Source organism: Carex rostrata, chromosome 7 (assembly GCF_964058835.1).
Source record: "Carex rostrata chromosome 7, lpCarRost1.2, whole genome shotgun sequence".
In the NCBI taxonomy this organism is placed as follows: Eukaryota; Viridiplantae; Streptophyta; class Magnoliopsida; order Poales; family Cyperaceae; genus Carex; species Carex rostrata.
Genome location: NC_135924.1, coordinates 5503120 through 5524937, shown reverse-complemented (window position 1 = coordinate 5524937; position 21818 = coordinate 5503120). Strand labels below are relative to the sequence as shown.

General features: G+C 33.8%; 2 protein-coding genes and 1 pseudogene across 5 annotated transcripts; all 3 read right to left on the bottom strand.

Annotated features, from left to right (window-relative positions):
* Positions 1–4649: 4649 nt before the first annotated feature.
* LOC144557094 (uncharacterized) lies at positions 4650–6699 on the bottom strand. The gene is made up of 4 exons (XM_078305632.1): positions 6696–6699; positions 6098–6605; positions 5666–5748; positions 4650–5021 (listed from the first exon to the last, which is right to left on the bottom strand). The coding sequence occupies exons 1-4, from the start codon at positions 6697–6699 to the stop codon at positions 4960–4962; spliced, it is 657 nt and encodes a 218-aa protein (XP_078161758.1). The 3' UTR covers positions 4650–4959.
* Positions 6700–9753: 3054 nt separating this feature from the next.
* LOC144557093 (exocyst complex component SEC15A pseudogene) lies at positions 9754–21325 on the bottom strand (annotated as a pseudogene). Its single transcript, XR_013512547.1, has 3 exons — positions 21266–21325; positions 20208–20518; positions 9754–11868 (listed from the first exon to the last, which is right to left on the bottom strand). The product of XR_013512547.1 is annotated as an exocyst complex component SEC15A pseudogene (transcript).
* LOC144557217 (uncharacterized) lies at positions 13202–15745 on the bottom strand. Of its 3 annotated transcripts, none has more exons than XM_078305757.1 (5): positions 15475–15744; positions 14608–15003; positions 14425–14512; positions 13627–14335; positions 13202–13538 (listed from the first exon to the last, which is right to left on the bottom strand). In XM_078305757.1, exons 2-5 carry the CDS (start codon positions 14799–14801, stop codon positions 13531–13533), a joined length of 999 nt encoding a protein of 332 aa, XP_078161883.1. In that variant the 5' UTR covers positions 14802–15003; positions 15475–15744; the 3' UTR covers positions 13202–13530. The 3 variants fall into 3 exon arrangements, with proteins under 3 accessions (XP_078161883.1, XP_078161884.1, XP_078161881.1); XM_078305758.1 differs by having other exon boundaries at positions 13202–14335; positions 14608–14731; positions 14896–15003; XM_078305755.1 differs by having other exon boundaries at positions 13202–14335; positions 15475–15745.
* Positions 21326–21818: the final 493 nt, after the last annotated feature.

Sequence of the window (21818 nt, the reverse complement as noted above, 5' to 3'; positions counted from 1 at the left end):
CAGAAAAATGTCAGGGAAGGAATTACCTTGTAGAGATCCAAGATGATGTTGTCAAGGGAATCTTGGGCCTGATCAGAGCAGCGATTTCTGAGAGACTTGATGGCATCGATTGTTTCTTCAGCTCGATTCTGCTGCTTCATCACTATGGCCATATCTTTTAACGCAATGTCGACTCAATCTCTTTCATTTATTGCCGCCCAAAATAGCACTATTGCTCGGTTTGATCCTTGTCTACCCGCTGAAAAATTGAAATTAAGAATTTGTTAGAACTGAATTTTTTTTATTAATGAATACAAAAGAACTCAAGTAGGAGAATCATACCACAAATTATTCAATAAACACCATATAAGACACTCTATCAGACCTTCTATAAGACAGATTTGAATATATTCAAATCGTATGAAATTAATTACAGGCAACAATATACATCTTCAATAAAATCCTGCTAAGTTTTTTTTTGTATTTTGAAAATATTAACACATCTCAACCTTTAAGGCCTTAACATCTCTTGCATCTACATGACCTATTCCGACTTCCAACTGAATATGATGTTTGGTCGAAAACAGTAGACAAAGAGACAGGTTTTCAAGATTTGCCGGATTCTGATCTCGTCTCCAATCAAGATACTGGCCTGACTCCGACATGCGTATGCCAATGCCATGTTGCTTGGGCTTAGCTAGCATTTAGGAAGTGCATTTTCTACATCAAACGGACTGGAGGTTTATTGTACTAAGCGGATACTCCGACATGCGTATGCCAATGCCATGTTGCTTGGGCTTAGCTAGCATTTAGGAAGTGCATTTTCTACATCAAACGGACTGGAGGTTTATTGTACTAAGCGGATACCTCGGAGTGGCTCAAACCGCGATTCGGATCGACCGAATATGATCAAAAGAGGTTGATTGCTGAAATTTACAAGTTTATTAATAAAAAAAAAGTACATAGTTGTTTTCTTGTCATGTATATATATTAATTTGTTTATTTTCTGTTAGCTTTTTTCTTTCGTTGGTAATTATGTGGATCATATGAAATTAATATAGCATATATGGTCCGAACTGTAAGGAGATAAATGTGAAATTAATAGTTATATGGTAAGACAAAAAATAACAAAAAAGTTTCAAATAATATAAAATTTTGTATTCAAACACATTTTAGTGTGAAAATCATATTGAACAGTTCAGATCAACTGTTTAAACTTTAAAAATAGAGATACTGACATTGGATATGATGGGACACAACCAATGAAACTTTTTAACCCTACTCATCATGCATATTGGTAAATAATTTGTTGTCTTACAAAAAGCGTGCAGATAGCCCATGTAATTCCTGGTTTTCTTGCAATTAAGACAAGTAAAACTCACTAGACACCAAGTATATAAGAAGCAACAAATTATTTTATTTTTCTTCGAGGCCATAATATACAAAACTTGAATTTGTGGTTTATCAGCATTGAAAGTCCAAAGTGGCGTCCCTTTTAACTTGAATACTGTCACACCCCAGATTTTTACCATCCGGAGCGTGATTATATAAGCATTTTCACATCTTTTCTTGGCCCGTCAACTTACGTCGCCAACAGAAATGAAAACAAAATAGCAAAACGGAGTCAGCTACAAAGCTCAGTAACCGGTTATTTAACGACGCGCTTCTCTATAATTAGCTTAATTTAACAACCATTTAAAATAGGCTGGATCAATCCACACAAATTCACATCAAATTATGCACGCATATTTAATCGGCGATAGCACGTCGGTCTAGGTTATCCATAAAACAAGTCACATCATATTCACAAATGTGAAATCCCTGTCACAGGCGATTCCCACATTCTCATAACACAATTCCTCAAACTGCCAACCCATTGGGAAATCCAACCAACAGTGAGAGGCTACAATCACATATCAAATTCCAACCTTAGACCCGCTATTCCGTTAAATATGCCATCATAATTCAATATGCAACACCAATATTCAAATCAACCATACAAAACGAAAACACAATTATAGAGAAGTCCGGTTACCTGATAGTGAGACATTCGGCATTTCAAACCAAATTGCAATGATAACTTAGAATCACTGCGACGTAGTAGGATTTCAAAACGGGCATATGGTAATTGATATGAAAACAAAATATTTCTTCTCTTTCTCTCATTTTTCTCTTCTTTTTCGGGGCTGATTATGGTGTGGTTGATTTTGATGATATAAGATGAATAAATCAATTGTAGTTGATATTCTAAGTAGATATAGATAAAGCCAAAAGAATTTTCATAGAAGAATGATGTGAATCTTGGGTACGAATGGAGGGGGTTTTATAACTCAACAGGGCGGTTATAATTAATCTTAGCGAAACAAAAGGAAGACAAAAAAAAATAATTAAGAAGGTTACCATGCATGACCGCCTTTTACAAGGCGTCGTTTCCTTTTTTTTTTCCTTTAATATTTATAGTAAATTAATGAGGAGAATTTATAGTAGTTTAATTAATAAAAATTTATGGTAACTGTCATATAAGTAATGTGTATCGTGTGAAGGAATCAGAGGGCTAATTAAATACACAAATTAATGACCTAAGAATCAAATAAAAATTGAAATGAAGTTAGTCAAATCAATAATTTAGAATATATAAAAAAAATAACTATATGATTATATGTTTGTATTTTTCTTTAAAGTAATATAATTATAACTAATATATGTTCTCAAAAGAAATTATAACCTTTATTATATTATGAAAAAAAATTGTAAACATAATTAATAATGACTCAATTTTTCAGAATGTTACAAATAGCCCAAAAAGTACCTTCCTTTTTATCGGTGGATGAAGAATCACGAACATAAGAATTTCTGGTTTACCATGTTCCCAGAAAGAAGATACTTTTTTTTCCATTCGAGAAACGAGGAGCACAACTGAAGTGGCTATACATACAAATCTATTTACGGATCTATATGCTCCGATTGGAACTGGCGGCTGGTATACTACCATAATGAAATTGTCTTTTATTTTTAGTATTCGGATAGGATTTATGTTGGCTTCATTATATCATTTGTTCTTGCCTCTTGGTTTATGAATTATGATCATAGGATTTTTTTTTTTTTTTGTCGAAAGCCCGATTGTATTAATTCCAGAAAATATTACAAAAGGTGCCCTTTCAGGAATTGGGACATATATAAATCATAAATGTGGTTGACTATTAGGGAAGGCATTAAGTCTAGCTAGGTTAGCTAGTTGGCTTAAATTGTCCATTCGTGTTGTTAAAAACGGTCGTTTAGACTGGTTAATCGGCCGATTAGTCGTTGGCAATGATCAAGTCATCAGGGATTTTTTCTGACTAATCGACTGATTATAATCAATTATTCTCGATTATTTCCGATTAATCACTTGACGGTGTCATGTCCGTCTGACGAGCGCATACCGTTTTTTACAACCCTGTTGTCCATAACATATGGTTTATTTTCCAAGCTATTTTATTTTAGATTGTGCTTCGAATATTATGTTGTTACAAGTGCAATTACGGTAACTAACCAAGCTGAGCCGACTCACGCTTTTGTTGCGGGTTAACAATACCGACTCGTGAAGTCGAGACGGACCTGACTCTAGTTTGATTTTCACAATTTTACAAAATCAAATATCATATGTTTTATACCTAAGCCCCACAAAATACACCTTTTGCAATTATTTCCAATTCAAAGGAATTTTGATTGTGCGGTGTGGATGTTTTCACATATGCAACTAATTGGCAAATATAAAAGAAAGAAAAAAGTTGAAAACTTAGAAACTTTGGTATCTACTCTCTGGAAATTTTTTTTTTTATAAATCATAATTAAAAAAACAATTTTTTTGAAACCAACATAATTACTTTTTTTTTTTTTACAAAAACCATAAGAACTGAAATACCATTTCAGTCCTGATTTTTTTTTTTTTTTGGGGGGGGGGGGGGGGGGGGGGGGGGGGGGCGAAATAGCAATTCGGTCCGAAGTATTTTCACAATTTTTCAACGTATTTTTTTTTTCTCAAAATCTGTGAAAACGACTGGGACCTCAATAGCAATTCGGTCACAAAAAAAGGGACCAAAATGACAATTTGATAGAATCTTATTTATGGTTTCTAAAAAAAATTCTACTCTGAATGGATATTCACTAGTACAAAAAACTTCTTCACCGACTGTTCAAATACCCCTACACCAACTGTTATAGCGGCGTCAGTAAAGCCGGCACCAGTGAAAGTTACCTTTTACTGACGCTTGAAAAAGAGTCAGTGTTGAACACAACACTGACTGTTTTTAGAGTGTCAGTGTTGGTGTTCAACACCGACTCTTTTTAAAGCGTCAGTGTTGAACACCAACACTGACGCTCTAAAAACAATCAGTGTTGGTGTTCAACACCGACTCTTTTTAAAGCGTCAGTGTTGAACACCAACACTGACGCTCTAAAAACAATCAGTGTTGGTGTTCAACACCGACTCTTTTTCAAGCGTCAGTGTTGAACACCAACACTGACGCTCTAAAAAGAGTCAGTGTTGGTATTTAACACTGACGCTTAAAAAAGAGTCAGTGTAGGTCCTAAAAACAGTCAGTGTTGGCATAAAATTTTTGGCACGATTCCGCTTGTATCGAGGCTAGCCTCCATATTTTGGTAGCCATATAACTATTCGACATTCATTGACATTAAATAGAATATCATGCAAATAATGTAGACAACATAAATAAAAGGCAACACAATTTAACAACATAACATATTCATTCACAAAAAACCACACTATAGCAAAATTTACATAACCCATAAAAACAAAATATGCAACTGAAATTAACAACATTGTATTTCTTGTAAATAGGTTAGAAGTTGTCCAAGAAAAATATACAATTCTTGTAGTTGACTGGACTAAGCAAGGACACGAGAAGTCTAATTACCCAAAATTGCTCCAATTATCGCTTGACAAGAGAGGCTTACTTCATGTGTGCTTTGACAACAAACTCAGCAATTTTGAAAGGTACCTTGCAAGGATACGATCAAGCAGTTGACCTCCTTTGCACAACCTGTATTAACAGAATGTCATTAATCACCTCCAAATATCCACACTGAAATTTGGAAAGGACTAAGCATTTCACGCAATATACAGCCCACTGGTTATTGATTCATTACTATTATAATGAAATAAGGCCTACTATTGGTGTAGAAGAACAAATCAGGGAGGATTAGGACTTTTAGTTTGGAACTAATGAATAAGCATTGCTAGGAAAAAGGTGAGTCATACGGACTGATTTCTCTCAGTTCAGGGATGTCGGAAAAATATAATTCGATCAAACAATAAAAATAGAATCAATCAAGGAGATTTTTTTTCCTTTCTTAAAAGGAATTGTTAAGGATAGGGAACCTATAGATTTAGGAATAAACAAAGTTGTAGGAGATTGAAATTCAGTATAGTGTGTGTGTGTGTGTGTTTTTTTTTTTTTAATTAAGCAGGCTTGGAAACCCCCAGCTATTACCAAAAAAGGAAAGAAAAAGAACATGTCGTGACAGAAGCCTACTCAAAAGTTAATTATTATTTTTCAAATTCAATAAAAATACAAGGTACAGAGTGCAAATATAATTTTAGTGCAGTTGAGATGTGTTTTGTTCTATTAGGAAGGGAAACATAATATTTCACAAAAAAAAATTATGATCAAGTCAAACATCATACCAGTAACCAGAAGCAAGCAACTTTCCACCAACCAATTTGGGCGGTTTTCCCCAAATGAGAGCATACCAGTAACAAAGAAGAACCTATACAACAGCATAAAGTAAAATAAAATGAAATGAACAAACAGAATATAAATAAATTATGTACAGGTTTTAGACAGCCCAACTCATATTATCATTTTTTAAGGAAAAAAAAAAATAAGCATATGGATTTAACAAATGAGAAAAGCTAGTATGAGGTAAGGGCAAATATGAGATGTAGTCAACTTAAGTATCTGAAAGCAACAATTTTACTAGCTTACATAAATCCATAGATTAAAATCAAGAGGAACAAATGCATTTAACAATGCATTCTGGTACATAACTAAGGAGTCATTTCCATTCTGGTACATATCTTTTTTATTTCACAATGTGTCAAACCAGAAGGTCAAACCTGTTCAAGGATCTTTGGATCCCGCTCACCACCCTCTTGTAGAAGGTCAGCAATGGATTCTGTGACAGTACAATATGGAAAAACCAATTTCTCAATATGGATCCCGAAATAACGTACAACAACCTATCTGAATTTGCATCTAGGAAAAACCAATTTCTCAATATGACAGTACAATATGGAATAACAGTGAAACCAGTACCAGTGGCTACACCCCACGACCCAATGAAACCAGTAACAGTAACAGTGAAACCAGTACAATATGGAATAACAGTGAAACCAGTACCAGTAGCCGTACCAGTGGCTAGAAGAAAACAGTACCCATGACCCAATGAAACCAGTACCAGTATCCAAAAGGGAAAAATTAGTGTTGAGAAGAAACCAGTACCAGCATCCAAAAGGGAAAAATTAGTGGCTAGAAGAAACCAGTACCAGTACCAGTATCCAATGAAACCAGTACCAGTACCCCGGACCAAATTAGTGTTTGTAATTACTTTCTTGTCCCCACGCCCTGTCAATTAATGAAATTAATTACCTTGAGAAGCTCAGAGTTGACGTGTAGTTGAATATCGGTTGAAGAGCACAACTGCGTGCTTAGTACTCATGTATCCAGAGGTGAGGCGGGACAGGGCCTAGTATGTGCTCGGGGAGAGGGAGGCTGTGGCAGGGTAGGGCTTGTGCTCGGGGCGAGGGAGGTTGAGGCGGGGTAGGGTTTGAGCTCCGGGCGAGGGAGGCTGAGGCGGGGGAGAGACAGCAAGGCGGAGAGCAAGGGAAGCTGAAGCTTAGGCGGAGTTCCTTACCGTTTCTTGAGAAGCTGAGGCGGAGAGCAAAGAAGCTGAAAATTTAGAGTTGTGCGATTGTTTCGGGGTTTTTAGAAGGAAAATCAAAATTAGGAGGAGAAATACTTCGCGGCTGATCGAAATTTTGAGTTACAAACCCGCGAAATGAAATTTACAAGCGGCTAACCTAAACTGTTATAGGAAAAGGAAACAAAATCACTGACGGTTCAAACAAAACAGTCAGTAAATAACTTAGCACTGACGGTTCCGAAACAAACAATCAGTAAATTTACAGGGTCAGTGTTGGTGATTAACACTGACTGACGGTTTAAAAACCGTCAGTGCTGATAACCAACACTGACGCTTTTTGAAAAAACAATCAGTGTTGCTAGCTAACACTGACTATTTTTAAAAAATAGTCAGTATTGACTGCCAGCACTGACTGTTTTCCTTAAAACAGTCAGTGTTAATCCACCTCTGACTTTATTAATGTGTTTCAATTAAAAACAATAATTTATGACCTGCGTAACAAATTTCTATCAAATAATAAGAGTAATTATTTAAGCCATTTTAACTAAAGAAGTAACCAAATATGCCCTTTATACATGGCTCATGTATGTGGGATACTGGGATCAGACAGAAAATTTGGTGCTGGCTTAACATATGCTCTCTGTTTTACTTGTGTTTAACATAATTTCAACTGTTGCCTTCCCTTTAGGGTGAATCTAATTTTTTCTGCAATAAATATATACACAACATTAGAATAATTTTATGCAAAATTTGAAGTTAGAATTAAATTGAATTTAGAATAATGTACCTTAATTTATGCAAAATTCATATATGCAACATGCATGTAATGCTGTATAATTTAATGTGTCAAAATTATTTAACAATTTATTTTTAAATTTACAATTTAAATTTACAAAATTCTAAGTTTCTAATTAACATATTTTTATTTTTTTTTCTTCAACATAAACTATATTATCATATTATTTATTTATGTACATACTTTCTTAACAACTAATCAAAGTTTAAAAATATATTATAAATTTTGGAAGACTTAATTGTATTGTAAAATATCCACAAATTACTTAATTGGATTCCGTTATCAAATTTGTCAATGAAAGCAAAAACCCGGTTGAAATCACATTTCATATAATTAACTCGTGATTTTCTTTAGGATTCTCCGTCTTCTTGTATTATCTTGTGATTATTAAATTCGTATTTGTAAAAACTTGAAAGATTTTAAGTTTTAACTTGATATTATTAAATAAATTGATGTATTACATGTGTTCAATGAAATGCTCAAAACAAAATAATATATTTTTAATTATGATATTTGAAAAAAAACAATGAATCTCATACTTTAAACTGAATTCTTACACTAAATTATCGTATTGCTATTTATGTTCAAAACAAAATAATATATTCTTACTGCATTGCTATTTAGATAAATAAACGATGAATCTCATACTTTAAACTGAATTCTTACACTAAATTATCAACACTGACGGTTTTCCAAAAACAGTCAGTGTTGGTACTCAACACCGACGCTTGAAAAACAGTCAGTGTTGGTACTCAACACTGACGCTTGAAAAACAGTCAGTGTTGGTGTTCAACACTGACTGTTTTCTCAAAAGAGTCAATGTTGGTATCAACACTGACTCTTTTTGAAAACAGTCAGTGTTGAGTACCTACACTGACTGTTTTTAGAAAACAGTAAGTGTTGAGTACCTACACTGACTGTTTTTAGAAAACAGTCAGTGTTGAACACCAACACTGACTCTTTTTCAAGCGTCAGTGTTGAGTACCAACACTGATGCTTTAAAACAGTCAGTGTTGGTGTTCTTCACTGACTCTTTTTTGAAAAACAGTCAGTGTTGATAACAAACACTGACTGTTTTTAAAGCGTCAGTGTTGAACTGCAACACTGACTGTTATTTAATAAAAGAGTCAGTGTAGTATGAGCAACACTGATGCTTTGCTTAAAATAGTCAGTGATTAAGGGTCGGTGAAGGGGTTTTTTGTACTAGTGATTGCTTTAGGATACTGACAACGGCTAGAAGAATCACTTCAAATGTTAAACAGAACTTGCAGTTCCATTGGAATAACAACAGATTTATTTTCTAAATTTTTACCTATTTAAAAGATAGTAAATCCTAAAGAATATAAATTTTGATCTATAAGTATATTTCATGTAAAAATTATATTGAACAGTTCATTGTTTCAATTTTAAAAATAGAAATATTTATTTATGATACAGATTAATATGCGCTATACATATTACCACAACCTCACTCTTAATTCAATTATATCTACAAAACCACCATGACCTTAGTTCAATTATCAAAGCCAAAGCCAATGTTTTAAATAATGGTATGCACTTGTCGGATGGACGTACCACCAAACAATTAATTGGCTAATTATTTGAAAAAATCTGTAACGATTTGATCACTACCAATGATTAATCGGCCTAAACGACAGTTTTTTACAACACTGCTCAGAGCAAACGGCTGAACTAACACATCAAGCTTCATAACCACTTCATTTTAATTATTGCCAGAACTAATAATGACAAACTCAAATATTAAAAACCCATTACAGTAAACCTAACTGAAAGTCTAGAAAACTAATAATTTTAAAGGAGCTGTTAGTCTCAAAATTAGCCTGTGAAATGCTCTTCAAGCTTGTATGTATTCCGTGTTGCTATATGCAAAAGCAACGAGCAACAATAGCAGGATACATTTATTTCTGCAATAAGGCAAAAATAAATGACCTAAAAATAAATTTTCACATAAAAAAAAAACCAAGTACCAACTAGGATATTAATATTAACAAAATGCAAATCTACCAGCATTATGTCAAAATATGATCCAGTACGAGGGAAGAAACAGAAGCCCTCTTTACCATAGCTACACATAATCCTATCCTTGCAAAAATGTCCTCCAATTATATAAAAAAAAAAAAAAATCAGATGGAAACAAAATTCAATTAGTCCGAAAAGCCTAAATATTCAACTCATATCCTTCAACCTTCTCTTCAGAACATCCATCGACTTCTTCCTCGCACTCTGTTTTGTGTTTCTATTTGAGAGGCTACCAAACAGCCGATCTGGTGCATCTTTATACCTATCGCAAATAATTGCCACCTTCTTATGATCCAAAGCGCCATAATTCTTCACTCTAATAACTGGATTTATGTAATTTTCTGGCTGGTCACTCAACAATAGATTCACCAACTGCCTCACCTCCACCAAGCAATCCGTAAAAGTTGCCTCATTACCAATTTTCTTAACACCTGTACTGTTGTAGCTGTTCTTAGCAAAAGATTCAAGCAACTTCAAATCATTGTCGATACCAGCCACGGCATTGACATTGAAACGTTTCAAACTGTCACTCAAAAAGCTGTCATGATATAATCTGAAACATGGCATAGTGCACCAATTGCGACTTTGTAAAGCGCCTCTAGAGGTAGTATTTTTTGTGCAGCTGACACAACTGAGTCGAGATATACCAAAACCTCATTCATGTAGTCATTTGCATGTTCAGATACCTCTTCTGCTGTCCAATTAATGTTGGACATCTGTCCCATTATGCTGTCTAATTTGTCATTAACAAGGTATAGGAGTTTACTATATGATACATTTTGTGTTGCCTTTAGTACAGCCTTGGCCGTCAGACCTGAATGTGGCCTCTCTACAATCCGTTTTGGAACACCACAAAGCTGTCCTGCTTGCCAGAGAAAGAAACTGTCACAGGCCCGTTCAAAAACTGATATGTTAGACCCGATTTGCATTGCTTGGGGCACACCAAAGGCCCATGTATTATATTTAATAAAGTATTGTTCAAAACCGCAATCAATAGTTTGTCAAGGTGCTTTTTCACAACCTCGTAGAAATTGACAATAAGGCCCCCACCATACGACATATAACTAACCGAGTCCTCTATAAAGGACCTTATGATCCGGCAAACGTCTGGTACTGATGAAGAAAAGGATGCCACATATGGAAAATCTGGAATCATATCCATAGCTTGTAAATTGAAAGATACCACGTTCATACTAAATTCGTATTCCTTTTTTAGAACCATTTGCTCATAGGAATTGTTAGTAAGGATGTCGCTAATTTGCTTCCTACACTCAGTAAGAAGTAATTCATGGTACTTATCCCGGGATTTATCAAGTATATTCATCAGAGGATCCACACGGTAATCATCTCTTCAAAGCCGCACCTAGGAGGCTCACATAGTCCTTTATGAGTAACAGGTGACTGGCTGTGTCTAGCCAAGTAAATTGATCCTCTAGGATGGCAGTAATCTTTGCAATGGCTGTGTCCCAAGTGGATTCGACCTGCACCTCTGTTAGCAATCCACCAGCTGCGCGCAATACCCTATCCTCTACAATAAAAAAGCCTGCAACTTGTGCAAGGAAAGGCTGGTGCGATTCTAGAAAAGGTTGCATGGTTGACACTTGTAGGTCAAGTTGTAGTTGCACCAGCCGATTTTTGTGCTAGTAATCACAAAACTTTTCACCGATCCCCAGGCATGAGTAGACGTGATATGCATGGTGCACTGAGGATAGGTTGAAATCCAACACGACATCCTCCTCAGCTTGTTCAGTTGAGTCTAAGGAGTAGACATATTCATTAAATGCAGTGGACCCAGTGCAAGACTGTTCCTCAGCCTCTCTCTGACGGGACGGCATCTCCTCGTCACGCTGCCGTGATGTGGCAGTCTGACGGATTGAAAGCTGTCCTATCTCCCTGGCGGTGGTTCTGATATAGACTAGCCAGTCATTGAACTCCCCACATACTTTCTTCTCAATGTTAAGCTTTATAGCAGGCAGTTGCTGTGAGATGACCCGTCGGAGTGTTTTAACAGGTATAGAATGGATGTAATCTTTCTGGATAATGTCTAGGGTTTTCAATGCAGGGTAGAAGCGGCCTTCGGACACGTCACCGTTGCATGAAAGACACAAGCTGGTCACATGCACACATACCTGTGGTTATAAAAAAAAGTAAGTACTATAATGGATATAATGAGATAGGTTTAGCTAGTTCCAGAACTATTGCGAGCTAACTGGTACAAGTCCAGGAACTGGTAATACAGCACGACATCTTTGCAATGTAACCCTTTGGACAAAATTTGGTAAAGACACCTACCCCTACCAGACCAAGAACAAATTTATCATTTTTCATGAATATACTAAACTAATGCACCAGACTTAATCAATTTCTAAACAACTCTGTAGTGATACAGCAGTGCCTGGTGGATGGTACCAATTGCTGCTTGCTGAAACGTGTTTACTTACAAACTTGACTCTCTACAGTGCTTCAATATAAGATTGCATACTCAAAACTGAGTCAAACTTTACTCTTGGTTAGTCCATTCAGTCAAATCATTGGTCAAAAATGTGTGTCAAAATTAAACTCTTTCAGATTATTATGATCACAAAACATTAGGTAGAAAATAGAAATGGTGCTGATTTGATGACATTATTAAGATAGGGCCAAATTAGTTAAGTTTGTCAAGGTATCTTTTCCAATTTCATAAAGCTTGCTTCACATCTTTCTGGATATTTACTTTTTAGGCAATTTCGTTGCTGCCCAAGTGCTTTTAAGTCTATTTAGGGTTCCGATGTTATGGATAACTTGACAAGTTATATATAACTCAGTTAAAAAACAAAACAAAAAAAGCATTCTCTTTGGGGAATCTTTTGTGCAGGTGTGCCTCTTCCTATCTTCTTCTAGTGTTATCTGTCACTTTTCTCTCTCTCTCACCACTACACCAAAATAGACTATTTGCAACAACTTATTGCAACGGTAAAAGAATTAGTAGCAATAAATTAAGGTTTTTGCAACGAAATTAATTTGTTGCAATAAATGTTAAATATTGCAACCAATTATTTTTTTTGCAACTAAATTAGATTGTTGCCCGAAAAATACTTTTTGCAACAAAATTATTTGATATGGCAACGGACATATGTTGCAAAAAAAAAAAAATTCACGCGGCAAAATTCCCTCTGCGTCAAAATAAGTTGCGCCAAAATTCACTTGGTTGGAAAATAAAGAAATATTATGTTATGGTAGTAAAGAGGTACATATTCCGGTAATAATTTTCCTTCTAGATTTCTGTGTCAAAAGTATTTCGGTGGATGCTATATGTGTTTCTATTTTTAATGGTGAATATAAATAGTTCGGCTCCAGAAATTGAATATAATTGAATGTAATAAAAATAATTAATAAATGACAGCAAAATATTTGGTACTTGACAAAGGGAACTTAAAAATATTCAAAACTTGCTAAAACATATAATAACATTCAACAGATAGCAACAAATCAGATATTATCAACTTTAATTGAATTACATGCATCAATTAACTAAATAAACAACACAAGAACAACCACCAAGTAGCTATCTAAACTGACAACAATATCAGTTTTTGCAGAGAAGCCCCTAAAGTTGCAAAAATATCCTAGCACACAAAAGGGCATGAAGTAGCCAATCTAAAACAGTAGCAGAATCAGAAAACATGAACAACATCATACAATAAAGCTAATAGACCCTATAAAAACAATAAAACAAACAAAAGTCTTGCATTCACCACAGCAAAGAATCAGTACCAGTATCAATTGAAATGAGCCTTCATAGGTTGCAAATGCTACAAGTCTGTAATTTCAAGAAAAAGAGTGTCAAATAGTACCAAAAAGAATAGCTTGTAAATCAAACAAGAAAAAATAAGTAAGAGGAAAAAGACTTAGTATGGAGTCGTCATCAGAATAAATTAGGCCATCGCTGTCAGTATCACTTTCATTGTCACTAGAGCTTTGATTGACATCTCGAATGATACAAGCTACAGCATCCTCATCCACACTCACTCTTGCAATATCATCTCTAGTCCAATTCACAATATCTCCAGCACCATCATCTCTATCGTCTCCCATCTCCCCGGTTTGTGCTACATCTTGAGTAGGCATAGCATATAAATTTCTCGGTTTTGTTCTCACAACTGTACACCAGTTGGGTTTTTTAGCATCCTTGGTGTAATAAACTTGTTGTGCCTGATTGCCTAAGATGTAGGGTTCATTTTGGTAATAATGACGTGACACATCAATGTTCACATAACCATATTCATCTATTTTGTAGCTTCTACTCTTGTACCTGCCTTGCGGTTGCTTCTCAAACCAGTCACACTTGAACAGAACTACTACTCTTTTCCCCGTGTACTCCAAAACAATAATTTTTTTAATTACACCGTACCAATCTACGGAGCCAGAGGATGCATCACTACTCACAACAACACCGCTATTTTGTGTAGTCAAATTTTCCTCGGCATCTTTTGTTCGAAATAAAAATCCATTGATTAAATATCGATTATAAATACGTACTCGAGGATCTGGGCCACAAGCTAACGAAATCATGTGGTCAGTTACTTGTCCATCATGGTTATTTTGCAATAATGGGACCTATCACAATTAAAACATACAAATCATTAGTCTGTTATCTATTAAAATATTATTATATGTTGGAAAATTGGTTGAGCAACTCAACTTACTTGGTTCTGAAACCATTTAGCAAAGGCTTCCATGTGTCGTTTTTCTATATTGCGTGAGTTCACATTATTAAGTTCTTGCTTATGTTTGCTGAATATAACAAAAAAAGTACAATTACATTAAAAAGTACTAAGAAGCAAAATAAGTGCTAGTGTATGAAAATCAACATAAATAACTTGACTTACTTTATCCAATACGACATTCCATCACAATTAGTTAACACATAATAGTGAATCTGATTTAGCTCCTCATTGCCAAGTGTGACCAGCTGAAAGCCCTGTTGGTCACCTTCCACCGAGCCAAACAGACCTAAGTCAAATGGCGGCTCAGTTCGAGGACAACGACGTTTCTTAAAAAGACCAGCTCTCATCCATACCATTTTTAACCAAATGAAACTCTACCTCACCACGTTTCTTAAAAAGACAATTTCTACACACAGTACAAGGACAACGAATTGTGTTTGCTTGAGCTACCTTAGAGAAAGCCAATGCAACAAAATCCTTCATGCCTTTTACATAACCAGCGCTTCTTCTATCAAGCTGCAACCAACTCTTATCCATCATAATGTACTTCTTAGTGACCTGCAATAAAGAATTTATTTCTCGTAAATTCTGCATATTGAGAAAAAAGTCTCAAATACGGTGGTATGTGTCGTATCAAAAAAATTAATTATGTTGAAACTGCTGCTACTAAATTCTACATCTGAATTGGCAGACCCAAAAGTAATTCGAAATTGACTTTATCAGACCCAAAACAGATTCCCAGTTGTCGGTCTAAACAGCCAATTTCATACAAATTAAGGTTCTTTAGCCAAGGGTAAAATCGTCATTCATCAGTGAAATATACAATTTTAAACATTTCAGCAAACAACCTAGTCGAAAACAATGTACTAGAGAATCTGACACCTAATTAAGAGATTTTAAACAAACATCCATGCACATGTACCACAATTAAAAGATAATTTGACCCCACTCACAGCCCTCATGCATGAAAAACCCTAAACGGAGAATCAAGAATCCAAAGAAATGGAAAGGAAAGAATTAGTAAATTACCAGAGTGTACTTCAAGTTGGTACGACAATTGGTCCCACTTCGCTTCCGATTGGCTGCTGTTCTCACAAGCTCAAGCAAGCACCGAGGAACACCGAACACCAAGAAACCCTAAACAGGTTGAGAGAGATGGAGCACAGGGCGCCGCTAGAGGGTCGAGCACGGGGCGCCGCTAGAGGGTTGAGCACGGGCGCGCCGTTAGAGGGTCGACTCGAATTTCTCAGAGAGGCGTTAAAGGGGTTATAAATGAAATAGAGAGAGAGAGAGAGAGGCGTTTAAGGGGTCCTGAATGAATTTGGGATATTTCTAATTTTAATCAAATTCACACAGGTAAAGAAATTAAAACCGGGACAATAGATTTCATCACATTGGTTTTAATAAAATTTGTCCTATTATAAGCTGAATTTATCTATTTCGCGCGAATATATATTTCCTTCGCGCCATGGAGAATTTATCTCTGTTTGGAAAGAAAATTTTGGGATACTATGTTTCTATTAGCACCAATCGCGCGCCTTGGCGCACAATATATATTTCATTCGCGCCAAGATGAATTTATTTCTTTCGAAAGAAATATTTTGTGGATCTATGTTTCTATTATTATTAAATGATGCGTACAAGTAGCTTAGATTTTTTATTAGAGTATAAATTTACTTGATAACAACAAAAATATGAACGAAGTCTTATTCAAAACTTGATAGGGCTGAGCAAATCTACCTATATATTTTTGTACATATTAATTAATGTATTCATTTTTCAAAGTTCAAACAATTAATCTGAACCGCTCAACATTATTTTTATATTAAAATATGCTTGGAGACCAAGTTTATAATTTTTTGGAAATTTTGCACTATTTTTTAACAGTAGATACAAAATCATTAGTTTAGGATAGTCTAAAAACAATTATTTTTAAATAGTTAAATACCTTTTACTATTCAAATATATTTGGATCGATTGTTCAGTCTTTGAAAACATAGATAAAGGAAATGATGAGACACGATGAAGTATGAAAGACATGAGACATTTTAACCCTACTCTATAACAAAAAAGTTTATTGTTAATATGAAGATGATGCTATTAAATACTGAGATGTATGAAGCTCAAAGGTTTTAGAGAAATATTCTGAATATATCTAAGAATTATTTGTCAAAAGTAATATTATTTTACAGTATTAACAATATCTGATAATTATTTGTCAAATCAAATTAATTTAATAATATTGATAATTAAAAAATATAGTATATGATGTTAGAAATATACATAACTTGGTAATCAAATTCTCAAATAATTAGACATTTTTTCAATATACTTGATAAAACAACAATATAGTCATGAATCTTACGTTTCAAAAAGATAATTAAGTACACTTTGAGCATACTTCATCATTGGACAGTTTGAGCATACTAAGGTTATTTTGAATAGAAAAAGATAGCCCATTTATGATATTATTAGGGATAGTTCGAATAACAATTTGGATTTTATACAGGTTCAATATGAATATTCTAATTCCTTAATCAATTTTGTGTTACTTATTGTTCTATGAGACTTTAGATAATGTTGATAATTAGTAAAAATATAAAATATAATTTTTTAAACAAAAATTTTTATGTATGATAGCTTTCATTAATTATAACTACGCTATTCGCGATAGCTTTTTTTTTTAGCCTTTCCACAATAACGTGATAATCACTATTTACAACCTTGGAATGCATACATTCAATCAGAACATACTTCAATTTATTTTTCTCCCTTAACATTTTAGAATATGGAATATACTTAAGGTAAGGTATTGACAATGATAAAAAAATAATGTTCGTCTGTACCAAACAACAAGGTTTTAATAATTTTTTTTACAAAATTTATAACTAAAAACTATATTATAATAAAAAATTTATTATTTTTATACTGCTCGACTTGTTACTATGATCAATTAAAAAAATATAAATTTTTCATTGAGGGTTTCAAGACCCATAAGATGTTATGGTTGATACGAGGGCAATTTTAATTTTATAGAGAATGTATGAAACATGAACGTATTAAAATTAAGTTATCTACTTTCTTTACCACAAGACATATACTAGATTAATTTAAAAACTGATAAATTTAATATATAGACACATTATTCATGAAGGAGATCAAATTCAACAACTTAGAATCATCATTTAAAATCAATTTCATATATTTTGGAGTTAAGATTTCCAAGGAAGGTGGTGAGATTGAAAGTTACTCTAGTTTTTCTATTTTTATTACTTAGAAAACTATTTAGTCAGCATTCATAATTGTCAATAATTAAAATTACCATCCATAATAACCTATTTATTTATTTAATTAATTATTTATTATATTATTTAATATTATTTTTACATGGTACAATTTTACTTTGCTAATATACACATTGTTACAGGTCACGACATGCATATGATCTTATTTACCATAAAATAAGATATATGACTGGATTATATGTAAGTAATATCTTATTTGGTTAAGATGTATGATCTTTGATCTTCCACTCATTCTAGGTTTATAAATCAGATATAGTATTATCAAAATTACTGGAAACAAATCATTAATTTCTGGAAACATCATTATATGCCCTATTATTTGATTGGTTGTTGGGATTGCATAGTTAATTTTCTTTTCTTTTCTACCACGGCAATTTTGGAAGACAGCAAAAGTAGGGATCAATTATTTTCCTGAATTGACATACTTTCTATTTTTTTTGCAATGAATTAAAGATGATTTAAGTATTTTCCATTGGAATGACACCCGGGCCATGATATCTTTCCAATTATTTATTTTTGTTGTGTCCTTTTAATATGCCTCCCCTGGTGCCTCTCATTGTTGCTTCTCTGCTTATAAAAAAAATTCATCTAAAATCCATTTCACCGCTCCATGGGACCTAAAAAGTTTTTAACTTTGCTTCATATGGTTTCTCTGCCTAACAAAGAGAAAGGTTATTGAGGTAATTCGGACTATAGATTTTTTTTTTCTGTCGTTTTTGCTAGCACATTTTGCAATTTCATAAACTCGGTTTTCATGTAATTTTTTTTAATTCTATGTTAAAACTATTTATTGGCGGACAGTTTTTTGTGCTATTTTTTAAAAATAAATAATTTCATTTATTGAACGAAAAAGACAAATAGAAGACTAACTATTTTTTTGTTTATGCATGTGCAGCGTTGCTTGTGGGCTGCTTAATGAAGCTTTTAGTGGCATTTCGCAATTGACCAAGACTCGCTCATCTTTTCACAAATTTTTTTTTCAGTTAGGTATTTTATTTTTTCTCAAAAATATATAATTTGACATGATATGAGAATTTTATGAATGTCGTAATTCATTTATTGTTTTTCTTCTATTTTTCAGATGACAATACTGCAAGCAAATACAAGCTAGAGCAGTTGGTAGATATGTTGGGCGAAATAAACGCGAGAATGATGGATCGGTTAAAGTTAGTTTATAGAAGTAAAATACCGAAATATGTATCTTGAGGTGACATATTTGTTATTAATGTAAAATTGAAAGATAAATATAATGTTATATGAAGCTTTCTTTGAATTGTGTATTTTTATTTTATATTATAAATACGAGAATATTTATTATTTATATTAAAAAAATGTTATTTAATGTTTGAATGGCTAATTGCAACAATATATTGAACGAAAATAGATTAATTACGTGAGTATACCAATTTCATTAAAATATTTTATCATTGTGTTAGATTTATTAATTGAAATAATATCAATGGTTGCAATAGATTTTTCATATGGTTGCAATAGATTTTGATATGTAATTTTGAAAAAAAATTGTTCCGATACACTATATTATTACTACCATTTGTCGGTTGTGTTAGATGTTTAATAACAACCATTTATTTGGTTGCAACAAATTATTGCTACGCATTTCTTACAACTAAAATTTAGTTGCATTTAATTAACAAATTGCAACCATGAATTTTGTTGCAATATGCTATCTTATTACTACTATTTTTTTGTTGCGTTAAATGTTAAATAACAACCATTTATTTGGTTGCAACAAATTATTGCTACGCATTTCTTACAACTAAAATTTGGTTGCATTTATTCAATAAATTGCAACAATGAATTTTGTTGCAATACACTACCTTATTACTACCATTTCTTTGTTGTGTTAGATTTGCAATAACAACCGCTTATTTGGTTGCAATATCTTATTGCTACGGTAATTTTGCAACGGAAATATAGTTGCAATAAATAAACATTATTGCAATAAAAAATTGGTTGCTAATATATTGCAACGGAACCTATTGCAACAACTGGCAACCAATTTCGTCCGTTGCAAAATTATTTTATTACAACCAAATTATGCATATTGCAACCAAAAATTTGGTTGCCCGACCATGAAAATGGTGTAGTGCACTTGGTAAACCCAAGCCCTAGCTTCCCACTAAAATCCTTAGTGCATGATATGAACAATTCACATCAGAATCCTATTGAACCAAAACCTGATAAAACCAAAATAAAAATTAGCTCCAAAGTTGAAAACCAATAACCAGACACCTAAAATGGACAAAACCTGGTAGCCCAATAAGCAAATAAAACATGACTTAATCTAACCAAAACTAGCCTGTCTTCCACCTCTCACAAGAAACAAAGTTGTATATTTATGTTGTGCTATATTTATTGTACACAACAAAGCTTCGTATTTAACCAAGCATTGTACAATTTAGTAAAGTTCCTGTACAGGCAGCAAGCTTGTATCACCTTCAAGGCGAGTATGGCCTCAGCAACATTCCTCTTCACTGAGTACAACTCAATCAGCTCTTCGAGCTTCGCAAGAAGGCCGATGCCGATATCTTCCAACCTGGAATTCGATCTCTAAAGTCAAGTTGCTTTTCAAATTGTCAGCATCAATCAAAACCCCCTCTTAATTCGTCAACTGCAAGAATGAACTCTTCATGGTGAAGCTTACACAGCTCCTCTATCTCGGTTTCCTTATTTTTCACTATTTTGCGTAGGTGGTGTAGGAGGGCTTCTGGTTTGCCCGACTCAAATACATGCCTCACGATAGGCCCCTGTTCGAGATGTTACAACATTAGTTTGCATCAGAGCATAATCGTGATTTTTTCCCAAAATATATATTTCTTTTTTGGCTCCCTCCCTTGCGGGATTGAGATCTCTGGTCTAGGTAATTCCGAATCATTCATGAATTATATCCGAATTATTCCCGAATCACAAATTTTTGACCCCTTCGAACTGAACCCGAATAATTCATTTGTCACTATGGTTGGTACCCTATGGCCATTACTGCATGTTAAAAGGTTAGTGTTCATTTGGAGGATCGGGTCAATTAGGCTTGGGCCAGATTGGCCTGAATTCTGATCGTACAGTTCAGAAATTAACTCAAACGGTACGTTAATGCAGAGGATACGTGTCCAAAGACTGATGGCCACCAGAAAGTTTAAGCTTAATGGTTCCAATTATTCAAATGATGTTTACAAAAGATATATGTTCCCTTTGAATTCAATTTTATTGGTTGTTCCCTCCAATATAACTTTATACTAAATATCGTTCATTGCAACAAAAAAGAATGAATATAAACCAAAGGGCTATTTCTCAAAGCCCTTGAAACCATGTAACCAATTGCGGTTAATAAAATAGGAGCATGACTCGTATTCTTACTCAAAAAAAAAAAAAACCCAAAAATTAATTTGTGCATCAATATAAACTCAAGCAAGTATTGATCTACATGTGTTGACTTATGAGAAAGTAGGTGTTTATGAATATTGTGAGCTTTAATGTAAGAATGTGATAGGATAAACAGAACCAGCCTGATTGAAGCTAGCAATCAGAGAAATAGGCATCCATCCCTGCTCATCCATGTTCTTGCACAGATAGGAATTCTTGCATGGATTCTCAATACTGAAAAGACAACTGTATCAAGCGACATATGATATCGGTGTCATATGACATCAATTCTCAAACTTAATGGATAGATTTCAAATGACTAATCTAAAACATTCAAACCCATTTACTTTACAAGTGATGCATTTAAATGCAAAAAAAAAATATTTTTTCAAGTCGTTTTAGTATCAAGTCAATAGGTCAAAAATGTTGAAAATGAATGTTTTAAAATTAACTCAAAACTCCCACATTTGACTGCTTGACTTAATACTCAATAAATTTTACATTTAAATGCACTACTAATAAAGTTGATTGGTTTGAACGATTTGAATTCACCATTTGAAGTCGATTCAATAGATTTTAAAGTTAATGTTATATAAGCTGGAATGGCAATCATGTGATACTAACCAGACTTGATGTACATATTTCAAACTACAGAGGACGAAGAGCACTGCCAAACTTGTAGGTTAC